We start from the raw sequence: 24,182 nt of genomic DNA, 5'->3' as shown, positions 1-24,182 counted from the left end.
TTGAATTCTCAGAATTATACAGCTACTTTTCTAAAATGTGCTTAGTGATTTTTCTATAAGATAGTATTTTTGAATTCTGAAGGTAATGAAAATGTTGAAAGAAATAATTTCAAGTTATATTTACATTCAAACAGAAAGAGAGAAGCAAGCAGAATGAGCAAGTATCTTTAAATAGAAGTAAAGGAAGAATCCATTTGAGGGGAAAAAAGAAATCTAAAAGTCAGAGGAGTCTTTTGATGTTTGAGAGACAGGATTTTCCCCATGCTGACATCAGATTTGTAATCACCATGTGTCAGCCTCTTGAGTCCTGGGATTATAATGGGTATGTATCACAATATTAGCTTTACAAGACTCTTCAGGAGAGATTCCAGATGAAATAAACTTAGCAGGTCTGGTTAGAATAGTGAAGAATGCCAGAGAACTCATAGAAAAGAGAAGTTAGGCAGGACAAGGCTGTTGCCAAGGTAAAGAACCATGATTTGGTTGTTCAGGAATTAGGATGGGGGAAGTAGAGATTTGATACTGCCTGTGTGCAGAAGAGATTTGCATCAGGTCTACTTAGTTACTTGTCACCCACTTAGTTACTAGGTGCTTCTACCAGACATTATGCTTGCATTTGCATTTTCAAGGTCATAATTCCCAGCCTGAACAACTGAAAGGAAAAGGAAAACATGGATCACAGCAAGTGTGCAGTTTAGAATCAGTGCTGTGAAAATTAGGATTACCTTTAAATATCATCCTGTAATATAGTGATTTTTCTTCCTTTATTATAATTAAAACTTATAAGGTTATGAAATATTTCAAGCAAAATATTAGAGCAGAAACTCAAGTACCCACCATAGCATGCTGCTTGTGCATTTGTCAGTATTTTGCTGTGCTGATTTTAAATACTTGTCTAAAAATAGGCAAATACTACAAGTACATTTAAAATCTCATTCCTCTTCTCAGTCCTCAGGGTATGTATTCTTCCTGTAGGCATTTTGATCCTTTAGCCTGTAACTGGATCCATATAAAACATGGCATTTCTCTTTTTTTGGTTGAACTAAATGTTATACAGTGTTTATTTTTGTATTTTTTGTTCCTATTTTTGTTATACATCTGGATGCATGTCTCATCATGTAACTAGTCTATTTTAGTGTTTCAGTTTTACAGGACAACTAAAGCTCAGTTTGCCCATTTCCCTACTGATTTACAATAAATTATTTCTGAAATTTCAGTATTTAAAGTGTATGCTAGGTGTCTGTGTATCAGAATTTCTTCAAAGTGGGTACCTTACAAAATACGAGTGTAGAATTTGTCTCTGTGAAATATCAGTGTCAAGAGGTTGTACCTCTAATCTCTGTTGTGCTGCTCAATTTATGGTATTTTCTTTTCAAAAATTTATTTTTTTCCTTTTTTTAAAAGACTTTATTTATTAATTATGTGTATGACATTCTGCTTCCATGTATATCTGCACACCAGAAGATGGCACCAGATCTCATAACAGATGGTTGTGAGCCACCTTGTGGTTGCTGGGAATTGAACTCAGGACCTCTGGAAGAGCAGTCAGGGCTCTTAACCTCTGAGCCATCTCTCCAGCCCCCCAAAATTTATTTTTTTATTTAACTTTGCCTCATGCAGTTTATCTGTAGATCAAATGAATAGAAGGATCTGTGCCTGCATGCCTGGAGCTCAAAAGTCAACCCTCAGGAATCATCTCCCTCCTTCTTCTGTCTTATGGGTCCCCAAGATCAGACTCAGGCCATCAATTTTAGCAGCAGGCCCAGTTTAAAAAATCTTAATTGGTGTGAGCTGGTTGTGGTGGCACACGTCTTTAATCCCTTTCTAACACTTTAAATTCTCTATTATTTAATGATTTATTTATTTTTATTTTATATGAATTGATGTTTTGCCTGCATGTATGTGTATATGAGGGCATCAGATCCCCTGGAACTGGAGTTACAGATGGATATGAGCTGCCATGTGGGTTCTGGGAATTGAACCCAGGTCCTTAGGAAAAGCAGCAGTGCTATTAGCTGCTGAGCCATTTCGCCAGCCCCAGTTAAATTCTCTATTATTTTTTAGATTTATTATTTTTATTTTATGTGTATGAATGTTCTGACGGGAACATTGTGTGCCTGGCACCCACAGAAGCGAGAAAAGGAAATCAGATCAGCTAGAGCTTGAGTTACAGATGGTTGTGAACTATGTGGGTACTGGGAACAGAATCTGGGTCCTCTGCAAGAGTAACCAGAGCTCTTAACCACTGAGCCATCTCTTCAACCCCATAAATCCTCTTAATCATGAGTATATAATAAAATACTGCACTGTGAAATAAGAACTCATATAATTAAAAATCTGACAAAGAACTCATCAGAAAAGTATTAAATATTATAGGAGGTCATTGCTTTCCTAACCTGTGGACTAGGGTTCAGTGAATAATCAAAAGATCATTCTGAAACTGATCTTTCATGAAATCAGAAGTACTATAATTACAGAGCAATAACAGCTAAATTTCTCAAGCAATCCAGTTTCAAGGGGAATCATAATTAAGCTCCCTTTGCTGTAATTTTTCCACAGAGAGAGAGTTATAGGAAGTAACCCAATGCTAAGGATTTAATTATTACTTACTGTGCTCTGTCACCCAGATCAAACCTTACAAGGAACTTGACTTGTAAATAACGCATGGCTCCTTGTTTTGTTTTTCCTACTTCAGCCCTTTCTGACTATAATACCAACTCTACTACTCAGTCTATGGAACACTTACTCTGTTTCATAGAACAAGGCATTGGCTAATCCTACAGTAGAAAATAAAGCCAATTAAGATTTTGTTTTCTTTTCAAGATGGGGTTTCTCTGTGTAGCCCTGGCTATTCTGGAATTTTTGTGGTAGACTAGGCTGGATTAAAGGTGTGCATCATCATGCCCTGCTTTAAGTTTTTTATTGCGTTTATTTAGATATGTATATGTATTTGTGAAGGTTGAAGGACGACTTGCAGAAGTCAGTTCTCTCCTTCTGTGCTGGTCCTGGGGATTGAACTCAGGTCTTCAGGCTTGGTGGCAAGCATCTTTACCTGCTGAGCCAGTCTGCCAGCTTGTCTTTTTTAAAAACAGACTGTCATACAATCTATATCTAGTCCTACTTTGAAAGGTATGGGTATCTGGTATTTCTGGTTATTTGAAACCTTTTAGGGTTCTGTGATGTAAAGTGATTTATTTCTGAATTAATCATTCTATTTCCTTGGGTCATGTTGATGAAAAAGAACCTACTCTCATCCATCAGCTTTCTTCCTTTCCTCCCTTTTTCCCTCCCTCCCTTCCTTAGTTTCTTGTTCTTTTTTTCCTTGGGGCATATTCTCAAAAGGATTGTCCTACCTTCCTGAGTGTGTACCTGTCTGTGTTGGGGTGGCAGGTAAATACATGAGTATGGCACTAAGACCAGCCCTAGCTTGTACATTTCTATGGTAGTAAGCTTTTCTCCTCTCCTTGCCTGTGTAAGTACAGGTTCTTATTTGTCTTCTTCTGTCTGTGGGTTTCAAAGTACTTGTGTGGGACCATAATTCTTAACAGGACTTAAATATAATTACAGCTGGGTGGTGGGTATGCAGGTCTTTAATCCCCGCACTCGAGAGGCAGAGGCAGGCAGATCTCTGTGAGTTCGACATCAGCATGGTCAACAGAGAGAGAGTTCCAGGACAGCTCCAAAGCTACAGAGAAACCCTGTCTCAAAATATCTTCCCACTCTGTGATTAAGTTACCAAGTTGATATGTAGTTAAATTCCTTGCTTCATATTACTTTTGGTTTCTAGGGATTACTTCTTATTTCTTTTGATTTAATGTTGTTTTATAATTACATAGTTTCAAACTCAAAATTTAAAAAACGAAGTACATTTATGAAACATATATGCCTTTGTTTTAGATTTTATTTGTAATTATTTGTATATGTAGATGGGAGAAGGTTGTGCACATGAATGCAGTGCCTGGGGAGGCCAGCCCAGAGTATTGGATCCACTGGATCTAGCGTAAAAGATGGTTGTGAGCTGCCTGATGTGGGTGTGGGAACCAAGTTTGGGTCCTCTGGAAGAGCAGTAGGTGTTCTTAATTGAGCTGTTTCTCTAGCCTCAAGTGTGCATTCCTGCCTCTTCTTTCAATTTCCTTATTCCTGCACAGGGTCTATTTGTGGCTTTAAGTAGATGACTGTCCTGCTCCATTGCTCTTTGTTCATGGCCTTCGTTTAGTTACCCTAGACCTCCTTATCACCACCTGGCATTATTTCACTGTATCCTACAAGTTCATGAGAGCTGGACCTTAGATGTGCCAAATGAATCCAGTAGTCAGTTGCTTACCAGGGTCATTCACAGGAGTCTTTGTACCTCCTCTTTCTTTTTGAATATAGGTTATCAGCATGGTTCATTTAAAAAAATCCATTATTTGATCAACTGTTATTTAACATCACATAGAATGACATAGTATAATGTGATACAGTGAGTATAACAGTGGCAAGCCCCTGAGTTCTGAACTGTGTGGAACTGATGTATGTAAAAGATAGATGAGAAGATAAAGATGGCCTGTTGTATCTGCTACTGTATTCAAAAGAACAATGTCTTATTCAACAAGCTATTCAAAATCTAACAAGAGGTATCATACAAGAGGATGGGTATTCCAGCATTCTGTTGAGCCACACTTTGTTTTATAACCAGTTTTGGCATAGTGTAATGTATATATCGTGCGCAAAATTGTGTAGTGAAAGTCACTAAGCCTTCAAGAGAATCTGTCTCAAAAATCCAAGACTGTAAAAGCAAGCTAAGCATGGTGATGTATACCTGAAATCTCAGATACAGCTGGAAGAAAGGCAGAGCAGATCATGATGTGGGAAGGATCCCTAAGTCTGTGACTTTCAAACTAGTCTAGACAACATGGTGAGACACATCTCAACAACAAACAAGAACTACATACACAACATACAGAATTACCACATACACACAACACACAAAATTACCAAAGTGTAGGAAAGGAAACCACAGACCACATGGGCAAAATGATATTGGGAACATAGTATTCTACACTCCTTCTCAATGATCTATGAAAAGGAACCTGTTAAAAAATAATAGCATGGTTTTGTACATGGTAAATAGCGAAGGAATACATACACATAGCAATGCATATGGAACTTTCATTCAAAAAAATATCATGGGCTACCCTCGGTGGCACCCAGCCACAGCCTACAAATACCCAGACAAGAAGGTCTTTACCAGGCCTTCAGTTTAGATTCAGCCAGGAGAAATTAGTTTTTATGACTTTGAGTGGTGCATTTGTCTAAAGCCATAAAGAAGAATAAGACCAGAAAGCTGGGCAGTGGTGGCATGCTTCTTTAATTCCAGCACTTGGGAAACAGAGAGAGGTGGTAAATTGAGGCCAATCTCATCTACAAAGTAAGACCCTATTTTCAAAACAAAAAGCAAACAAGATTGTGGGTTTACTTATTATAGAAATGGGTGGATCAAATGTTGCAGCTTGTGTTTCTGACTAGGTGCAGTTTTCTGTGTTCACTTGTTTCTCATGGAAGAAATTGAAGCATAAAAATTACAGGCATGGTGCCACACCTTTAATCCTAGCAATTGGTGAGGAAGGAAGAGGCAGGTAGATATTGATGAGCTTGAGGCCAGCTTGGTCTTCATAATGAGTTCATGGACAGTCAGATGTAGAGAGACTATGTCTCAAGAAACTAAAACCAGGGAAGTGGTGGTGCACACCTTTATTCCCAGCACTTGGGAGGCAGAGGCAGGTGGATCTGTGTGAGTTTGAGGCCAGCCTGGTCTACAGAGTGAGTTCCAGGACAGCCAGGGCTGTGTTCACAGAGAAACCCTGTATTGAAAAACCAGGAAAAAAAAAAGAAAACAAATGACTGCTCCCTCCAAAAAAGCAGGGGATAAATTCATGTTGTATTCAGATTATTTCCAAATCATCACTTTGGAAGAGATTTGCATTCTTTAATGCATAACGGAATTGACTCTTTCTTTCTCTTCAGATGATATGCCGGTGGGTACTGCTGCCAGACGTGCTTCAAATGAATTCTTCGTGTGTGGAGGGTATGTTTATATATTTTACCAGAAAGGCTCTCATATTTTGGGCCTGGAGATGTGTTCAGTTGGTAGAATGCTTTTCTAGCTTTCACAGAGCCCTGATTTCCACTGCAGAACCACATAAGTGAATATTGTGCTACACCATTGTAATCCTAGCACTTGGAAGATGGAAGCAGGATGATCAGAAGTTCACATTTTAAGAAATACTTTTCATATTTTGTTATTTTTGTGAATTTATTAGACTTTGTTCTTGATTTAATTTTTGTTTCAGAATTATACATGTATACATTCATATGTATAACATGCATACATACTATTTTGAGGGTTTTTGGTTTTTTTTTGTTGTTCATTTGTATTGAGTATGGGGGTTGAACCTAGCACCTCAGACATGCTACATAAACACTCCTATTGAACTGTATATCCAGCCCATTACAATTTTTTTTCTTATTTTGAGATAGCATTTTGCTACGTTCCCTAGGCTGGCCTTGGACTCATGGAAGCCCAAGCTGACTTTGAACTTCAGTTCTTCTGTCTTAGTCTCTTGAGCAGGCTTGGGCTACCAGGAAAAACTTACAATTTTTTAAAAAGAAAAAGTAATACTTTTACTTTATGTGTTTATGTATGTATGTATTTGCCGTGCTAGAGATTAAATCTAGAGCCTTGCTCATACTAGGAAAGTTCTGTACCAGCTTATTTTTTGTATTTTTTGGTTTTCATTTTACCTGTGTTCTTTTCTTTTCTTTTCTTTTCTTTCCTTCTTTTTTTTTTTTTTTTTTGGTTTTTTGAGACAGGGTTTTTCTGTGTAGCTTTGGAGCCTATCCTGACACTCGCTCTGGAGACCAGACTGGCCTCAAACTCACAGAGATTCGCCTGCCTCTGCCTCCTGAGTGCTGGGATTAAAGGCGTGCGCCACCAACGCCCAGCCTTGGTTTTCATTTTAAGACAATTTCTGTGTTACCCAGGCAGACCTTGAACTAGAAATCTTGCCTCAGCTTCCTAAGTAGCTAGTATTACAGCTACTGGGTCACTAAACCCATTAAAACAAAGTTTTATTATGATAACAAATGCATAAACTCTATCCTCTTAACTATATCAAAGCTTACAGTGCAGTCAGTTAAGTATATTCTCATTGTTATGCAGCCTGATTATGTCGATCTACTCAGTAGATCGACAGATGCTACAGCTGATTTCCTGCACTTCCTGGAAGTATATCCCCCACTGCACCCCACTTTCCCCTTTTTGTCAAGACAGGGTTTCTCTATGTAGCCCTGGCTGTTCTGGAACTCATAGACCAAGGCGGTATTGAACTCCTAGAGATCCACCTGTGCCTCTGCCTCCTGAGTGCTGGGATTAAAAGTGTGCACCACCACTGCCAGCTGTGCCACCACCACCTGGTGGAAATATATCTTTATTTGTATGCTGTGTGCCATTGATATTGACTTACAGAAATTTGTGTTTTTGCCAATTAGATTCTGAATAACATTTTAAATTTGATTTATAAACCCAATGTAGTAATCCAGAATTGTATATTTGTCCACATATTAACCTATACATTTAGCGGGGCAGTGGTGTCGCACACCTTTACTCCCAGAACTCAGGAGGCAGAGGCAAGCAGATCTCTGTGAGTTCGAGGCCAGCCTGGTCTTCAAAGAGAGTTTCAGGACAGTCTCTTAACCTACTGAGAAACCCTGTCTCAAAAAACCAAAAATAAATAAATATGAATTATATAAAAATAGGGCTGGAGAGATGTCTCAGAGGTTACGAGCACTGACTGTTCTTCCAGAAGTCTTGAGTTCAATTCCCAGCCACCACATGGTGGCTCACAACCATCCATTATGAGATCTGGTGCCCTCTTCTGGTGTGCAGATATACAAGGAAGCAGAATGTTGTATACATAATAAATAAATAAAATCTTAAAAAAAAACAATTAAAAAATTATATATAAATAGCCAGGCGGTGGTAGTACATGCATTTAATCCCAGTACTCAGGAGGCAGGCAGATCTCTGTGAGTTTGAGACCAGCCTGGTCTACAAGAACGAGTTCCAGGACAGCCTCCAAAGCCACAGAGAAACCCTGCCTTGAAAAACAAAAATAAATAAGTAAAAATAACCTATACATTTATAGACCTCCCTCCTCTTTCTTGAGGCAGGCTTTCTCTATGTAACCTTTACTGTCCTGGAGCTCTATATGTAGATCAGGCTGGCCCCAAATTCACATGGATCATCCCCCATGTGCTGGGATTGAAGGTGTGTGCTGACACCCAGGCCAACCCTTATATATCTTTATGGCTTCATATTACTATCTATTATCTTTTCAGTTTACAAGCCAGTCTTACTAACTGAGCTCCCAAGGCTTTCCTGTCCTTCAGTTGCAACTTAAAAAATTTCCCTTTAGCATAGAGATGATCTACAGGCAGTAAATCCCCTCTTTTATTAACCAGGCAAAATCTTTCTTAAACATCAACATTTTTGAAAAAGTTAATTATTTGTGTGCACATTCATTGTTCAATAATGAAAAATATATGAGCAAAATTTGACTGTATGCAGAAAATAGAAAAATACTTTCTGTTTTTTTTTTTTTGTTTTTTTTTTTTTGTTTTTTTTTTTTTTTTTTTTTTTGAGACAGGGTTTCTCCCGTTTTTCCTGGAACTAGTTTTTTAGACCAAACTCAAACTGACTTCAAACTAAGAGATCTCCTTGTGCTCTTCCACCACCTGGCTATAGAACACTTTCTTAATACAATAATCTTAAACTATTAAAAGTGTCGTAAATGGCCGGGCAGTGGTGGTGCATGCCTTTAATCCCAGCACTAGGGAGGCAGAGGCAGGCGGATCTCTGTGAGTTCGAGACCAGCCTGGTCTACAAGAGCTAGTTTCAGGACAGCCTCCAAAGCCACAGAAAAACCCTGTCTCAAAAAACCAAAAAAAAAAAGTGTGTCATAAATGGGGTGGGGTGAGCAGAAGAGGCAAAGCAAAAGAGAAGAAGCAGTGTAGCAGCTTCTTTCTGTACCCTCAGAACTTGGGACACTGCCAGTTATGTGGGGGGGGGGCAGTTCAACTCTTGTGGACTCCTGTCTTTCCTATGGTTTATGCTACTGTTGAGTCTGTATTACACAAGTGTCCATGTCCATCAAAGCTGACTTTACTTTAGTATTTCTCTTCTTTGTGTACCACAGGCCTCAGGTGGCTATATTTAACTTCATATTCTGTCAGCTAGAAAGGTTCTCTCCCTGCCTCACAAAATCTCCCCAGATCATACTCTGTGGTGTGACTGAATGTCCTAAGTGGGTTCCATCTCTTCCTGTGTTTGTAGTGTGAGAAGTAAGCATAGCACTGAGTTATGTTAGGCAGAAGATCTGCCTTTGTACTTTCCAGACCTCCTGAGTATTGATCACTATGCTGGATGCAGCTTAGATATCCAGAGTTTCCTTGGTACTTCAGGGTTTTCAAACTACAACAGTGAGCAGCAGACAGTTGGCTATAGAGATTAATTCAACCTATTGACCCCCAGGGTTACTTTTGGTTAATGAGGTCTTCTCATGATTATTGAGGGCAGCGTCACTTTCCTGTGCATTTGTACAAATAGACTTTATACACACACACACACACACACACACACACACACACACACACACACACACACACACGTATATTTGGGCAGGGGTTGAGACAGGGTTTCTGTGTGTAGCTTTGGAGCCTGTCCGGCAACTCATTCTGTAGACCAGGCTGGTCTTGAACTCACAGAGATCCACCTGCCTCTGCCTCCCAAGTTCTGGGATTAAAGGTGTGTGCCACTGATGCCTGGCTATATTACTATTTTTAACATTTATGTATGTGTGTGTGTGCGTGTGCATGTGCATGTGTGTGTGCACGCACGCGTGCACACAGATGTCATAGTATACATGTGGAGGTCAGAGGACAACTTGCAGGAGTGGGCCTCTCTTCTTTGCATCATGTGGGTTGCAGGGATCAAACTCAGGTTGTCAAATTTGGTAGCCAGCTAGGGCTATACAGTGAGACAAAATTTTTGGAGAACAGGAAGCTTCCTGAGGTGCCATGTTCATGCCCAGGTGATTGATAGGCCCACTTGGATTAACTCTTTGTCTGTCTATCCATCCATCCATCTATTTATCTGCCATCTATTTGTTTGAAGACAGAGTCTCTCTACATACACCTGACTGTCCTGGAACTCACTAGGTAGATAAGGCTAGCCCCAAACTCAGAGATTCCCCATGCCTCTGCCTTTGAAGTACTGGTATTAAAGATACCTGGTCAGGATTAATTCTTAAGGGAAAGGATGATTGTGTATCTTTTTCTTTACCAGAAATCTTCCATCTAGATAGTAGTTTTTTGAACTTTTCGGCAGTGTAGATGTCATGCCTACCCAAGAACAGAAAGACTCCACTGTAAGCAGGTAAAGTCCTGCAATTGTAGTTCCTGGTTTTCATGCTACTGATTATGAAAAAGATGCTGCTTGTGGTGGTTTAAATGAGAATGTCCCCCTTAGGCTCCTATGTTTGAATGTTTGGTTCCTAGTTTGTGGACTATCTAGGGAGGGTTAGGAGCAAGCATTCCCACAATTTGGGCATATAGAAGGAAAATGGATAAAAGACTTTCACTATCTCTCATACGCTAATAACAATGTATGAACACATAAGGAAGTCTGAGATATGACATGATTTAACTGCGCATACCACTATTGTCAATCAGTTTTGAGTGCTATTAGTAAGAAATGAGTGAGTAAATACTGAAAAATGGCTAATCTCTGTTACCCATGGGTTTTTATTTAAATATAAGATACATGATTCAAAACATTCTGAAGTGACTTTAGAGGATGACCATTTGAATGAAATATGTTCCCTCTGTACTATAATTGGGAGAGATGAGATTAATGTGTCTTTGGAATTACAGAAGGGCAGAAAAATCAATAAAGTCATCTTAAAACTCCTTATGGTCCCTAATGAAATAAAAATGAAAGTGGTTTAAGGACTTACTATTTCTTAATTTATGAAAAGTGAGGAAAGAAGCTGTTAAAAGAAACTGAGTGTTCCTACTTAACTGTGGGCTTCCTATCAACTGTGTGCTTTGTGAGTTGTGTAATACACTTTCACATTGTAAGAGCTCGTTAGGAATGCTTGCTTTATTCATGTCTTTTGTCCACATTCTAGTCATCTTTGCTTTTGGATATCCTGTTCTTTTACTTGGCATAAACTATTTTTCTTGTACAGTATTGAATAGCAGGATGTGAATAGATGAAACCATTTTTCGAAAACAGGAGTTTTTCTGTTATTGTAGAGGAACTTTTTTCTAGATTATTAATGGAGTTCTTCTTTTTCTTCTCTCTCTCCTTCCCTCCCTCCCTTCCCCCTCTCTCTGTCTCTCTCTGTCTGTCTGTCTCTGTCTCTCTCTCCACCAGGCTATCAGTAGTGCTCTTGACAGATGTGAGTTTGGGGTACATATGCTTTTTTAAAAAAAAAAAACAGCATTATTTCTTACTCACATTTAAAAGTGATCATTTGACTTTCTTTTTTTTTTGGTTTTTGTTTTGTTTTTGGTTTGGTTTGGTTTTTTGAGACAGGGTTTCTCTGTGACTTTGGAGGCTGTCCTGGAACTAGCTCTTGTAGACCAGGCTGGCCTCGAACTCACAGAGATCCGCCTGCCTCTGCCTCCCTAGTGCTGGGATTAAAGGCGTGCGCCACCAACGCCTGGCGATCATTTGACTTTCTAGAATTTTCTTTAAATATAACTAACAGGTCAACTGAAAGAAAATTAGTCTGATTACTTTTTCTTTCTTAATTTGTGTTGGCAGGCAGTGTCAGCCTACTGTGTCACCTCACAGTGAAACAGCCCCAATTCCAGTTCCTACTCAAGTAAGGAATTACCAGCGCATAGAGCAGAATCTTACATCCACTGCCAGCTCTGGCACAAACCCACACGGTTCTCCAAGGTAAGCCAGTGTCTTTGTTCTTTTCATTTGTTTAATAGGTTTTGTTGTTATTATTGATACTGAAAGATATGTGTGTTTAACATCACACAAATGTATTTGCCTATGAATATAATTACTGAGGAAGAACTTGGGCTGGGGATGTAGCTCAGTTACAGAATGCTTACCCACCATGTACAATTCAATCGTCCATTCAATCCCAAACACTGTATAAACTAGGCAAAATGGCACATTCCTATAATCCTAGCCTTTGGGAGGTGAGAGCAGGAAGATCAAAAATTCAAAGCTATCCTTAACTGTAGTGAACTCAAGGCCATACCAAGCTACATAAGCTCTCCTCTTAAAACACAAAACTAACAACAACAAAAAACAGCCAATTTTGGTGGCACACAACTTTTATTGTCCAAAAAAGAAAGAGGCAAATGGATCTCTTGAGTTCAAGGCCACCTGGGTTGCATAGCAAGTTCCAGGCCAGCCAGTGCTACACAGCGAGATCCTATCTCAAAATAAAACCAGAAAAAAAAAAAGAAAGAACTTGTTTAATAGTATTTCTGGTGTGGTGACTCATGACTGTAATCCCATCACTTGGGAGACGAAAGCAGGAAGAGTGACAAATTGAGGCAATTCTGAGCTACATAGCGAATCTCTGTCTCTAAAGAGAAAACAAGAAGGGAAAAGGTTTTCAATTTCAGTTCATTTTTTTTTATGTGCTGTGTACTTGTTCTACATCTGAGACCATCCCCTCAAGGTGATAGTAAAGACCAACTCCATGAACACAAATAAAATAATAAGATGTTCTGTGGTGAAAGATGTCACTAAATTGCTAGAAAACAAAGATAATGGGAGAATTCCTACTTCCCAGAGCAGAAGTGTGTATGTAATCAGGACTCTGACAGAATGGGAATCACTGTGCCCTATAGACCCAAATCTCAGAGAATTCAGGTAGCATGGAAAGAGGGAATAACACTGCAGTTCTGGCAACTTGTTTTTAGTGTATCTGTACATAGTCAGATACATATTCTCCCTAAACAGTCTCTGTATATGACATAGCTTATTGTCATGACACCAAAAGGTGAGAAATAAGCCATGTCCACCAGTGTTTCCATACTGATCTGTGATAGTCCATCTATTACAATAGAAGGTTATGCATCTTCTATTCCAAATGAGTAAGGAAGCTAAGTCTGACACAAAAAAGTTTTCAAGGTATAATATAAAATGAAAAGAGTGTGGTTTTTAGCCATGCAGTGGTGGCTTACACCTTTAATCCCACCACTTAGGAGGCAGAGGCAGGCGGATCTCTGTGAGTTCCAGGACAGCCAGGGCTGTAACACCTAGAAACCCTGTCTTCAAAACCAAAAGCAAGAAGTATGGTTTTTGGATCTCTTCATAGATCCCATAGGTCAAAACTGCTTGATAATAAGACTAGGATATGGTTTGCTTTTCTCATTGTGTTGATGTATGCATTAATAGTGAAGAAAGCAAAAATGAATAAAACTGCTTGTATCTTAACAAGAATCAAGGTAATGACCTATAAGTGTACTGTTAGTCTTTGTGATTTTTACAAGCACATATGAGGAATGTCCTCAACAAAGCAACAAAAGCTAGTCTTTGAAAATCACAACCCTGGGGTAGATAGGCTATCCAGTATGTTAGTGAAGCACGTTTGTAGTATTAATAGTTGCCTTAGGAACAGCAGTGCATGATTGGATTGCCAGCTAAACTAGCCCCCCCTTTTCACTGAGCACTCTTTATTTTAAAGAATGACAAACTATGGTATGGGAGTAGAGCAGCCATTTTGTCAGAAATGAACTAAGTTTTTCTACTTGGAAGAAAACAATGAGGATAAATACCAATAATGAGTTTTCAAACAAAACCAGACCTCTGGAAAACATACCACTGTAATGCTGACAGGTATTGTTAGTTTTTGCTCTGATATTTCTGTATGATTGATTGTGACTTTTTTATATTTTATGTGTGTGAATGTTTTGCCTGCATGTATGTCTGTGCACCACTTATGTGCCTCGGTGCCTTTGGAGGTCAGAAGAGAGTGAAGGTGTTGGATCCCCTAGAACTGGAGTTACAGTTGGTTGTGAGCTAACATATAGGTGTTGGTACTTGAATTCCTGGCCCCTGCAAGAGCAAAAATAGTTCTTAACCACTAGCTATCTTTCCAGCTTCATAGCAGTGACATTTTGGTATGAATGTGACCCTTTGATATTGTGTAATGTGTCAGTTGTTGGATTATCTACATAATTCAGTGGAATAATCTTGTCCAAATTGTGTTTGAAATGATGCATAAATTAAAGATTTATTCTAAGTGCCAATACTTTTCATAAAAATGAACTTTAATGTTAAGAATACAATATTTGTGGATAGTTTCACATTGTAGCTAACTCTTGAAATAACTACTTACTTAGTATCAAAGAAGAGTGAGTATCACAGTTATCTGAAAAGGCTACCAAACTATTTTTGCTTTTCTAGGACATACCTGTGTAAATTTGTATTATCATATACTTCACCCAAAATAACATAGTAACTTGATTACAGAAGCAATTATAAAAATTTAAATGTCTTCTATTAAGCAGGGTATTAGAGATTTTTCAGAAGTGTAAAATACCATACTTCCCTCTAATTTACTTTCTTGGAAAATATATTTACCCTTTGTAATCTTAGGTTAAATGTAATATGTTCATTATTTTTTAATTTAAAAGCTTTGTTTATATGTAATTAATAACAAGATATAGAAGTTAATAAAAGCAGTCTGGAAGCTAAGTAGTTTTTCAGAGGATAAAAGATACTGGATCTGAACCCAGATTGACAGTGATTAGTATGTCATGTGTTACTCAGCGGTTAGAAGCTGATAGTTATGTTATGCTTTCAGGGCATTAGTGAGCTCTGAACGGATACACCAGAAACTAAGAATAGTGGTGACCTTCGTAATAAGAGCAGAGAAGCATGAAGAATTGGATAGAAGAAGAAAAGAGAAGAAACATTATCATTTTACTACTACTTTTTTTCCCCTGAGACAAGACCTTGTTGTGTAGTCCTGGAACTCACTATGTAGACCAGGCTGTCATGGGACTCATTCCACCTGCCTCAGCCTCCTAAGTTTTAGAAGTAAAGCACATGCCACCATACCTGACTCATTTTACATTTTTCATTTTTGTTCCTTGTAACCATTATGTGTTGTATATTTAAAATCTACTCTACATGGAATGCTGTCGGGGATTATCAGAAAAGTGTCAGAAATAATGTTGTGTCCTGGGTCCTATCAGATAGGAAATAACTCTCTTTCTTTTCAGATCTGCAGTGGTACGGAGGTCTAACACCAGCCCCCTGGGCTTCCTCCGGGTCGGGTCCTGCTCTCCTGTACCAGCAGACACAGTGCAGACAGGAGGGCGAAGACTCTCCACTGGCTCTTCCAGGCCTTACTCACCATCCCCTTTAGGTGAGGAGAATTGAATGCAGTCATTTTTTAACCTGATTTTCCTTGTAACAAATCTGATAAGAGCACATTCTCAGGGAACACTGGATGGTGATAACCCTGCTTTTCAGCTGATTATAGGACAGACAATCCTTAGTATTGTATCCTCCCGACTTCACCTTAAAAATCTCTGTATTGGCCGGACATGGTAGCACACACCTTTAATCCCAGCACTTGGAAGGCAGAGGCAGGTGGGTCTCTGTGAGTTTGAAGCCAGCCTAATCTATAGAGTGCATTCCAGGACAGTCAAGGCTGCACAGTGTCTTGAAAAACCAAAAATAACCCTGGCGGTGGTAGCACACGCCTTTAGTCCCAGCACTCGGGAGGCAGAGTTTGAGACCAGCCTGGTCTACAAGAGCTAGTTCCACAACAGCCTCCAAAGCCACAGAAAAACCCTGTCTCAAAAAAAAAAAAAAAAAAAAAAAAAAAAAAAAAAAAAAAAAGAGCTTCATCACCCATTCTGTTTTTAGCTTAAAAAAGAAAAATTCAAACCAAATCCTGGCCTCACTTTACTCCTGCAGGTGCCACTGGAGCATGCTATTCTTTGCAAAAACAAGATACAAACCTTATCCTTAAAGCTGGAAGGGCCCATTGCCTTACTACTTGGATAGAACCCTTTCCTGTTATAGACATATCTTATGTCTGTGTAAACACCCTGGAACTTCCTTGCTCATGTCAGTTTGTGTTCATAGAAAGGTAGATGAAAAGAAAGTATTGTATATATTAGGGAACCACCTATAATGACTAAGAGGAAGGTCAAGAGGAAGCAGGGAAGGCTTTAGACCAAGGTACAGATTTGACACCTAGGAGAGGAGAAAAAAAAATCAGGAGTCTCAGACTATAGCAAAGTCTAAAACGTTTTGTCCAGACTACAAGAATAGCACTAAGTACTGTGTTGTCAGATGAATTCCTTGACCTACTCAACAGGCCTAAATTTGTCATTGGTTGGTAGCAACCTTTGGGAGCCTGACCTCAGCACAAAGGTAATATATAGGGACTGCAACTGGATCAGCAGTCATCTGGACCCTGCATCCCCACAAACCCCGCATTTATCTAAACTCTGCTACAACAACCTACCTATTGGGGGCATTTTTTTGGGGGGGTGTTGAGACAGGGTTTCTCTGTGTAGCTTTGGCGCCTATCCTGATAATCACTCTGGAGACCAGGCTGATCTCGAACTCACAGAGGCCTGCCTCTGCCTTTCTAGTGCTGGGATTAAAGGCGTGCGCCACCAACGCCCGGCTCATTTATTTGTTTTATGGTTATGTAATACTTTTAAAAATACTTAGCCTTTCTGGCACCTAGAATATTGATTGGGTATATTAAATATTTGCCAATTAGAATTATGTTTACTACTACAGACTGAGCAGCTTGTATGTATGTTGCACACTTCTTTTTTGTGGTGGTGGGTGTTTGTCACAGGATTTCTCTGTGTAGTTTTGGAATCTGCGCTGGCCCTCGCTGTATAGACCGGCTGGCCTCGAACTCACAGAGATCTGCCAGCCTCCGTCTCCTGAGTGCTGGGGTTAAAGGCATGTACCGGCACTGCCCAGCTGCCCATTTCTATCCTTTATTATTTTTGAAAAATTTCTTCTTTGTTTCATTTCTAGTTGGTACCATCCCTGAACAGTTTAGTCAGTGCTGCTGTGGGCATCCTCAGGGCCATGAAGCCAGGAGTAGACACTCCTCAGGTAGGAAAATATATTTCATTATGAGTGGATTTGAGTTATATTTTTCCTCTCTTGAATAGAATTGATATAAAACATTTTCTCTCCTATACTGTTTATTTTTTAGGATTTTTGTCTAATTTTTAAAAATATATCTAGTATCTCCTTGTGATCATAAGATTTTTTATAGTTAACCTTAAGAAACCAAGGGACAAAATCTTAAAAAAAAGGCAAGGGTTGGGTGGAGAGATGGCTCAGAGGTTAAGAGCACTGGCTGCTCTTCCAGGGGTCCTGAGTTCACTTCCCAGCAACCACATGATTGCTTACAACTGTCTATAATGAGATCTGATTCCCTCTTCTGGCATGCAGGTGCACATGCAGGCAGACTACTGTATACATAATTAATAAAATGTTTTTAAAAAGAAAGAAACCAAGTGACTGGGTATGTACCTCAGTTGGTAAGGTATTCACTTAGCATGCACAAAGCCTTAAGTTTAATCCTCAGCCTACATTAAACCATGCCTGTAATCCCAGAACTCTGGAGGATTAGAAGTTCAAGGTCATTCTCAGTTAAATAGCAAGTTAGAGGCCCTCATGGGATATATGAGACTGTCTCAAAAAAAAAAAAAATGAAAGGAGGAGGGAAGGGGAAACTTTAAAAAATATATGTGTACATGTTTTTATTATATTCGATAATGCATTTTCCTAGAAAGGTACATGTAAATCATACTTTTTAAAAAGTTATTTATTTATTTATTATGTATACATTGTCCTGACTGCTTGCCAGAAGAGGGCACCAGATCTCATTATAGGTAGTTGTGAGACATCATGTGGTTGCTGGCAATTGGACTCAGGACCTCTAGGAGAGCAGCCAGTGCCCTTAACCTCTGAGCCATCTCCCCAGCCCATAAATCATACTTTTGTAAATCAAATGTACTGTATGGGCATGTTAAGAGTTAAATAATTTAAAAAATCCAATATTATTAAAAATCTCACTCATTCTGTTTATTTTTCAAATTTTCTTTAAAGGAACATTTAAATAAATTTTCTTGATCATGACATTTAACACAACTTTCACTTTTCTATTTATTTAAGTTTATTTCTCTAAAAAAGAATAGACTAATGAATGGGAGGCTGGAGAGATGGCTCAGTGGTTAAGAGCACTGGCTGCTCCTCCAGAGGTCCTGAGTTGGAACCAGATGACCTCTTCTGGAATACAGGTGCATATGCAAATAGAGCATACATACATAAAAACATAAATAATATTTTTAAGTAGAATAATGTTCTTAATAATAAATGTCAGGTTTGGAATGAGACTAAGCAGGAATGGTCAGTAGCAAAGCTCTAATTATTTTTGTTTATTTGGTTTTTGTGTTTGTTTTGTTTTTGAAAACAGTGTTTCTCTATTTAGTTCAAGCTGCCTTGGAACTCTCACTATGTAGACTAGCCTAGCCTTGCACTCAGAGATCTGCCTCCAGAGTACTGGGATTAAAATCATGCACCTGTAGCATGAGTTCTTTTTTTTTTTTTAAATCTTTTATTTATTTATTTATTTATTTATTTATTTATTATGTATACAACATTCTGCTTCCATGTATATCTGCACACCAGGAGAGGGCACCAGATCTCATAACGGATGGTTGTGAGCCACCATGTGGTTGCTGGGAATTGAACTCAGGACCTCTGGAAGAGCAGTCAGTGCTCTTAACCTCTGAGCCATCTCTCCAGCCCTGTAGCATGAGTTCTAATTGTTCTTAATAATAAAAACCCGGAGTCAGATATTAGGGGTAAAAACAGAAAGATCAGAGAAGCAGAGCAGCCAGCCAGTAGACCTCTTACCTCTAACAATGCTCAGAATGAAGAGACCGAGCTCCTGTCTCCTGCCTATATTCCTTTCTCCACCCAGCTATCTCACTTCCTATCTGACTGTACAGACCTCCAGACCTTTATGGTTAACTAGTAGCTAGCTCTGCCCTCTGATCTTCAGGCAAGCTTTATTTGTTAGACTATAAACAAGATATCTCTACATGCACCACCATGCCCAGACTCCATTTGGTATTTCTTAGTTGTTGTAATTGTTGGAGTTCTTGTTATTTAATTGGGTTTTTTGTTTGCTTGTTTGAGACTGGGTCTTGTTATGTAGTCCCAGGCTGGCTTTGAACTTGAAATCCTCCTACTTTAGCCTCCCAATTATGGGATTACAAGTGTGCACCACTAAACCTGGATTTAGTGTCTTGATTTTAGAAGATAGTACTTTGGACACTAGGAATACTTGCATGCTCTTAGTGTTATTAGTAATAGCTTGGTTTGCAAGAAATTCCAGAGAGTGTCTTAGTGGAACTTAAGTATTGGTGGTCTTCGTTGGGCAACAACATGATTTATGTTGAAAAGGGATTCCAGAGAGTGTCTTAGTGGAACTTAAGTATTGGTGGTCTTCGTTGGGCAACAACATGATTTATGTTGAAAAGGGATGCCTAGTCTCCTAGTTATATGCGTTGCCTGCCTGCCAGCCAGCCTGCCTGCCTCTCTCCATGTCTCAAACAACGTGGAGGGCAAGGACTAACACCTGAGGTTGTAATCTGACCTTCACATGCACTCCAATTGTCCTTGGACACACACCATGTACACAAATTGCCTTTTTTATTTCCTGTGTTTTATCTCTGCACTTCTCTATGGGTTTTAATGTTGCCTTCATTTTGTTGATAGGTTCTCCAGTGCCACAGACCCAGTCACCACAGTCACTCTTACTGGGTGCTAGACTGCAGAGTGCCCCCACCCTCACTGATATCTATCAGAACAAGCAGAAGCTCAGAAAGCAGCACTCTGACCCCGTGTGTCCATCCCATGCGGGAGCTGGGTATAGTTTCTCACCTCAGCCTAGTCGGCCTGGCAGCCTTGGAACCTCTCCCACCAAGCACATGGGGTCCTCTCCACGGAGTTCTGACTGGTTCTTTAAAACTCCTTTACCAACAATCATTGGCTCTCCTACTAAGGTGTGTTTCTTAAGCCCTTTTATACCTATGAACTGGTACTTTATGAGAGGATTCATCATGAGAATAGTTATAATTGTAGTGAGTGCTTTTCTTTTTAGTAGTTGAGCCTTAAAGAGCTTATAGGAATAGCCCAGCATCACACATATCATAAATACAAAGCCAGTACTTGAATCCACATCTAAGTCCCAAATCTATCTATACCCATGACCAGTGTAACATATATCCTATTAACTAGCTTACGTATGTTTCTTTAGACTACAGCTCCTTTCAAAATCCCTAAAACACAAGCATCTTCTAACCTGTTAGCCTTGGTTACTCGTCATGGGCCTGCTGAAAGCCAGTCCAAAGATGGAAATGACCCTCGTGAATGTTCCCATTGCCTCTTAGTACAAGGAAGTGAGAGGCAACGATCTGAGCTGCAGAGCAAGGCTATATTTGGCAGGTAAAAGACTATTCCCTCTTTAGCCTTTAACATGAAAACTAATCCATAAACCAATGTATTATGTTGTAAAAGCAATGAGATACATTAGTTTAGTAGGTGATTTATGCCATGTGATTAATAATATGTACTATATATATTTGAACTAAGTTGGGGGAAAAGGATTTATTTGGCTTACACTTCCATGTTGCTGTTCATCACTGAAGGAAGTCAGGACAGGAACTCAAACAGGGCAGGATCCTGGAGACAGGAGTTGATGCAAAGGCCATGGAAGCGTGCTGATCACTGACTTGTTTTCCATGGCTTGCTTAGCCTGCTTTCTTATAGACCCAAGGACCACCAGCCCAGGGATAGCACCACTCACCATATGCTGATCCCGCCATCATTGATCACTAATTGAGAAAATGCCTTACAGCTGGATCTCATGGAGGCTTTTTCTCTACTGAGGCTCATTCCTGTCTGATTACTCTAGCTTATATCAAGTTGACACACAAAACCAGCCAGTACAGAGCTCTTCCTGAGTGTCTTTGAATAAACTATTTCTTTTATTTTGGTTATAGAAGGTTATCTATATCCTGAATTATTTTTCATCCTTTTTTTAAAAAAGGTGCTTTCCTATTATTCACGTCACTATTCTTTTTAGATCTGTCAGTACTGGGAAGTTATCAGACCAACAAGTAAAGGCACCTTTAGGTGGACACCAGGGCAGCTCGGATAGTTTAAATACGGAACGACCAATGGATATAGGTAAGAAAATTTTCTTAATTTGTCAACAGGTAATTTTTCTTTCTCCATTTTTTATTTAAATTAGAAACAAGATTGTTTTACATGTCAATCCCAGTTCCCTCACCCTCCCCTCCTCCCTTGCCCCCTACTAACACCCTGCCTATCCCATACCATTTCTGCTCCCCAGGGAGGATGAGGCCTTCCATGGGGGTCTTCACAGTCTGTCATATCCTTTGGGATAGGGCCTAGGCCCTCCCCATGTGTCTAGGCTAAGGGAGTATACCTCTATGTGAAATGGGCTCCCAAAGTCCATTCCTATGCTATGGATAAGTACTGATCTACTGCAAAAGGCCACATAGATTGCCAAGGCCTCCTCGATGACACCCATATTCATGGGGTCTGGATCAGTTCCATGCTGGTTTCCCAGTGATCAGTCTGGGGACCAAGAGCACCCCCTTATTCAGGTCAGCTGTTTCTGTGGGATTCACCAGCCTGGCCTCGACCCCTTTGCTCATCACAACTGGATTCCAGTTCAGTTCAGTGTTTAGCTGTGGGTATCTGCTTCTACATCCACCAGCTGCTGGATGAAGGCTCTAGGGTGGCATATAAGTTAGTCATAAATCTTATTATCATGGGAGGGCATTTAAGGTAGCCTCTCCATTGCTGCTTAGATTGTTAGCTGGTGTCATCCTTGAAAGTTGGTGCTCTTAACCTCTGAGCCATCTCTCCAGCCCCCAGATTTAATTATTTTTATGTGCGTTGGGTGTTATGTCTGTTCGAGTGTACCAAATCCCTTGGAAATGGCGTTACAGGTACTTGTAAACTGCCAAGTGGGTGCTAAGAATTATTTTTGTTTGTTTGTTTTTGTTTGTTTGTTCCCGAGACAGGGTCTCTCTGTGTAGCCCTGGCTATCCTGGAACTCACTTTGGGATTAAGGGTGCATGCCACTACCTCCTGGCTAGGTCCTGGGATTGAAGCCAGGTCCTCTGAAAGAGCAGCCCTTACCTTTGTGTTCTTATTTCTTGTTCTCAGTGTCTAATATTTCTAATTATCAACAGATATAACTTGTAGTTTGGATATTTTATAACTATCCAAAACTTTGAATGTAGGGGACAATAAGCCACGCCTGTTAGAAGCTGGCTACAGGTGTGCCTGACCACGACTGTCAGGGCGTGGTCAAGGTGAGGTCAGGATGATGAGTGATAAGTTTTTAAGGGGCTGCAAGGCACATGGGAGCCCCTTCTTTCTGGCTCACTGCCCCTGGCACGCTTTGGCTTATGTTTGACTGGTGTTTATCTGAATAAAGATATCTTTTTTTTTTTTTTTTTTGGTTTTTCAAGACAGGGTGTGCCACCAATGCCCGGCTCTGAATAAAGATATCTTAACCTTACGGACTATGGATCGTCTCTCATTATATTTGAGTACTAGACTTTGGTGTGAAGATTCACAAAGCTGTAGAGATATTAATTACTCTAAAATTTTTTTCTTTACAGATTTTTTTTTCTCTGAGGCAATATCTCACTATGTAGCCCTGTCTGTCCAGGAATTCACTATGTTGACCAGCCTCTTCAAACTCCTAGAGATCTGTCTGCCTCTGCCTCCCAAATGTTGGGATTAAAAATGTGACCCACCAGCTGGGTGGTGATGGTGCACTCCTTTTATCCCAGCACTTGGGAGGCAGAGGCAGGCAGATCTCTGAGTTTGAGGCCAGCCTGGTCTTCAGAGTGAGCTCCAGGACAGCCAGGGCTGTTACACAGAGAAACCCTGTCTTGAAAAACTGAGTAAATAAATGTCACCCACCACACCCAACTCTTTTTAATTACATTAAACTTTTTGTTTTGTGTGCGTGTGTATGTATGTAGGCATGACATGTCACTGCATGCATGTGGAAGTCGGGACAATGTGCCAGAGGCAGCTCTCTTCTTCTGCCTTCAGGGTCTTAGGAATCAAATCAGGTCATCAGCTTTGATGGGAAGCACTTTCACTTGCTGACCAATCTTGTTGACTCTCTAAAATATTCTTACTGAAATATATATTGAATAATATGATTTTAGCATAAGTGTTAGAATTTAGAATTAATATTAAATGGGGCTGGAGAGGCTCATCAGTTAAGGGTGCTTACTGCTCTTGCAAGAATTCTAATTTGCCTCCAAGCATCTACACTAGGAAGCTCACAACTGCCTATAACTCCAACTCCAAGGGGATCTGACACATCTTGCCTTGGTGAACACCTGTGCTCTCCATCACACACACACACACACACACACACACACACAACTCACAATTAAAAATAATAAAAACAAATGTTAAAATTAATATAAAAGCATGAGTTTCCTTATGTTCCACTTCCATATAGAAACACTGTGAGTGTAATCTAATATCTGACCAATTCTGTTTTAGCTCCTGCAGGAGCCTGTGGTGTTATGCTGACATTGCCAGCAGGAACAGCAGCAAGTGCCAGAGCTGTCCTCTTCACTGTGGGGTCTCCTCCACACAGTGCCACAGCCCCTACTTGTACTCATATGGTCCTGCGAACAAGAACCACCTCAGGTAAGGAACTGGTACATTCCATGACTAGTTGTGATAATGGTGTAGTGGTGAGATTAGACAGATCACTTCTCCAGTAAAATGATGTAGCTGTTTTCCTTCTTTAAAGACTGTATGTCAGAAGTAAATGAGGTAACATGTTGAGGAGGACTTTGTAAAGTAAAAGTAACATATACTATACTGCATACATATATGTGTGTATATATACTATATACTATATACTATATACTATATACTATATACTATATGGGGGGGCTGGAGAGATGGCTCAGAGCTTAAGAGCACTGGCTACTCTTCCAGAGCTCCTGAGTTCAATTCCCAG

General features: G+C 39.7%; 1 protein-coding gene across 4 annotated transcripts in view; it reads left to right on the top strand.

Moving 5' to 3' along the window:
- Ulk2 (unc-51 like autophagy activating kinase 2) overlaps positions 1–24,182 on the top strand; it is a 74,560-nt gene that overhangs the window by 36,610 nt on the left and 13,768 nt on the right. For all 4 annotated transcript variants that reach the window (XM_027427227.2, XM_035447804.1, XM_027427228.2 and 1 more), the window contains 8 exons: positions 6,007–6,067; positions 11,870–12,007; positions 15,307–15,452; positions 17,099–17,179; positions 19,862–20,148; positions 20,403–20,590; positions 21,231–21,334; positions 23,714–23,863. In XM_027427227.2, coding sequence (XP_027283028.1) covers positions 6,007–6,067; positions 11,870–12,007; positions 15,307–15,452; positions 17,099–17,179; positions 19,862–20,148; positions 20,403–20,590; positions 21,231–21,334; positions 23,714–23,863 — 1,155 coding nt within the window. The remainder of the gene's footprint in view (positions 1–6,006; positions 6,068–11,869; positions 12,008–15,306; positions 15,453–17,098; positions 17,180–19,861; positions 20,149–20,402; positions 20,591–21,230; positions 21,335–23,713; positions 23,864–24,182) is intronic.

The sequence above is a fragment of the Cricetulus griseus genome, chromosome 7 (genome assembly GCF_003668045.3).
Source record: "Cricetulus griseus strain 17A/GY chromosome 7, alternate assembly CriGri-PICRH-1.0, whole genome shotgun sequence".
NCBI classification, from domain to species: domain Eukaryota; kingdom Metazoa; phylum Chordata; class Mammalia; order Rodentia; family Cricetidae; genus Cricetulus; species Cricetulus griseus.
The sequence above is the reverse complement of the archived record's forward strand: the minus strand, read 5'-3'. Positions and strand labels throughout refer to the sequence as shown.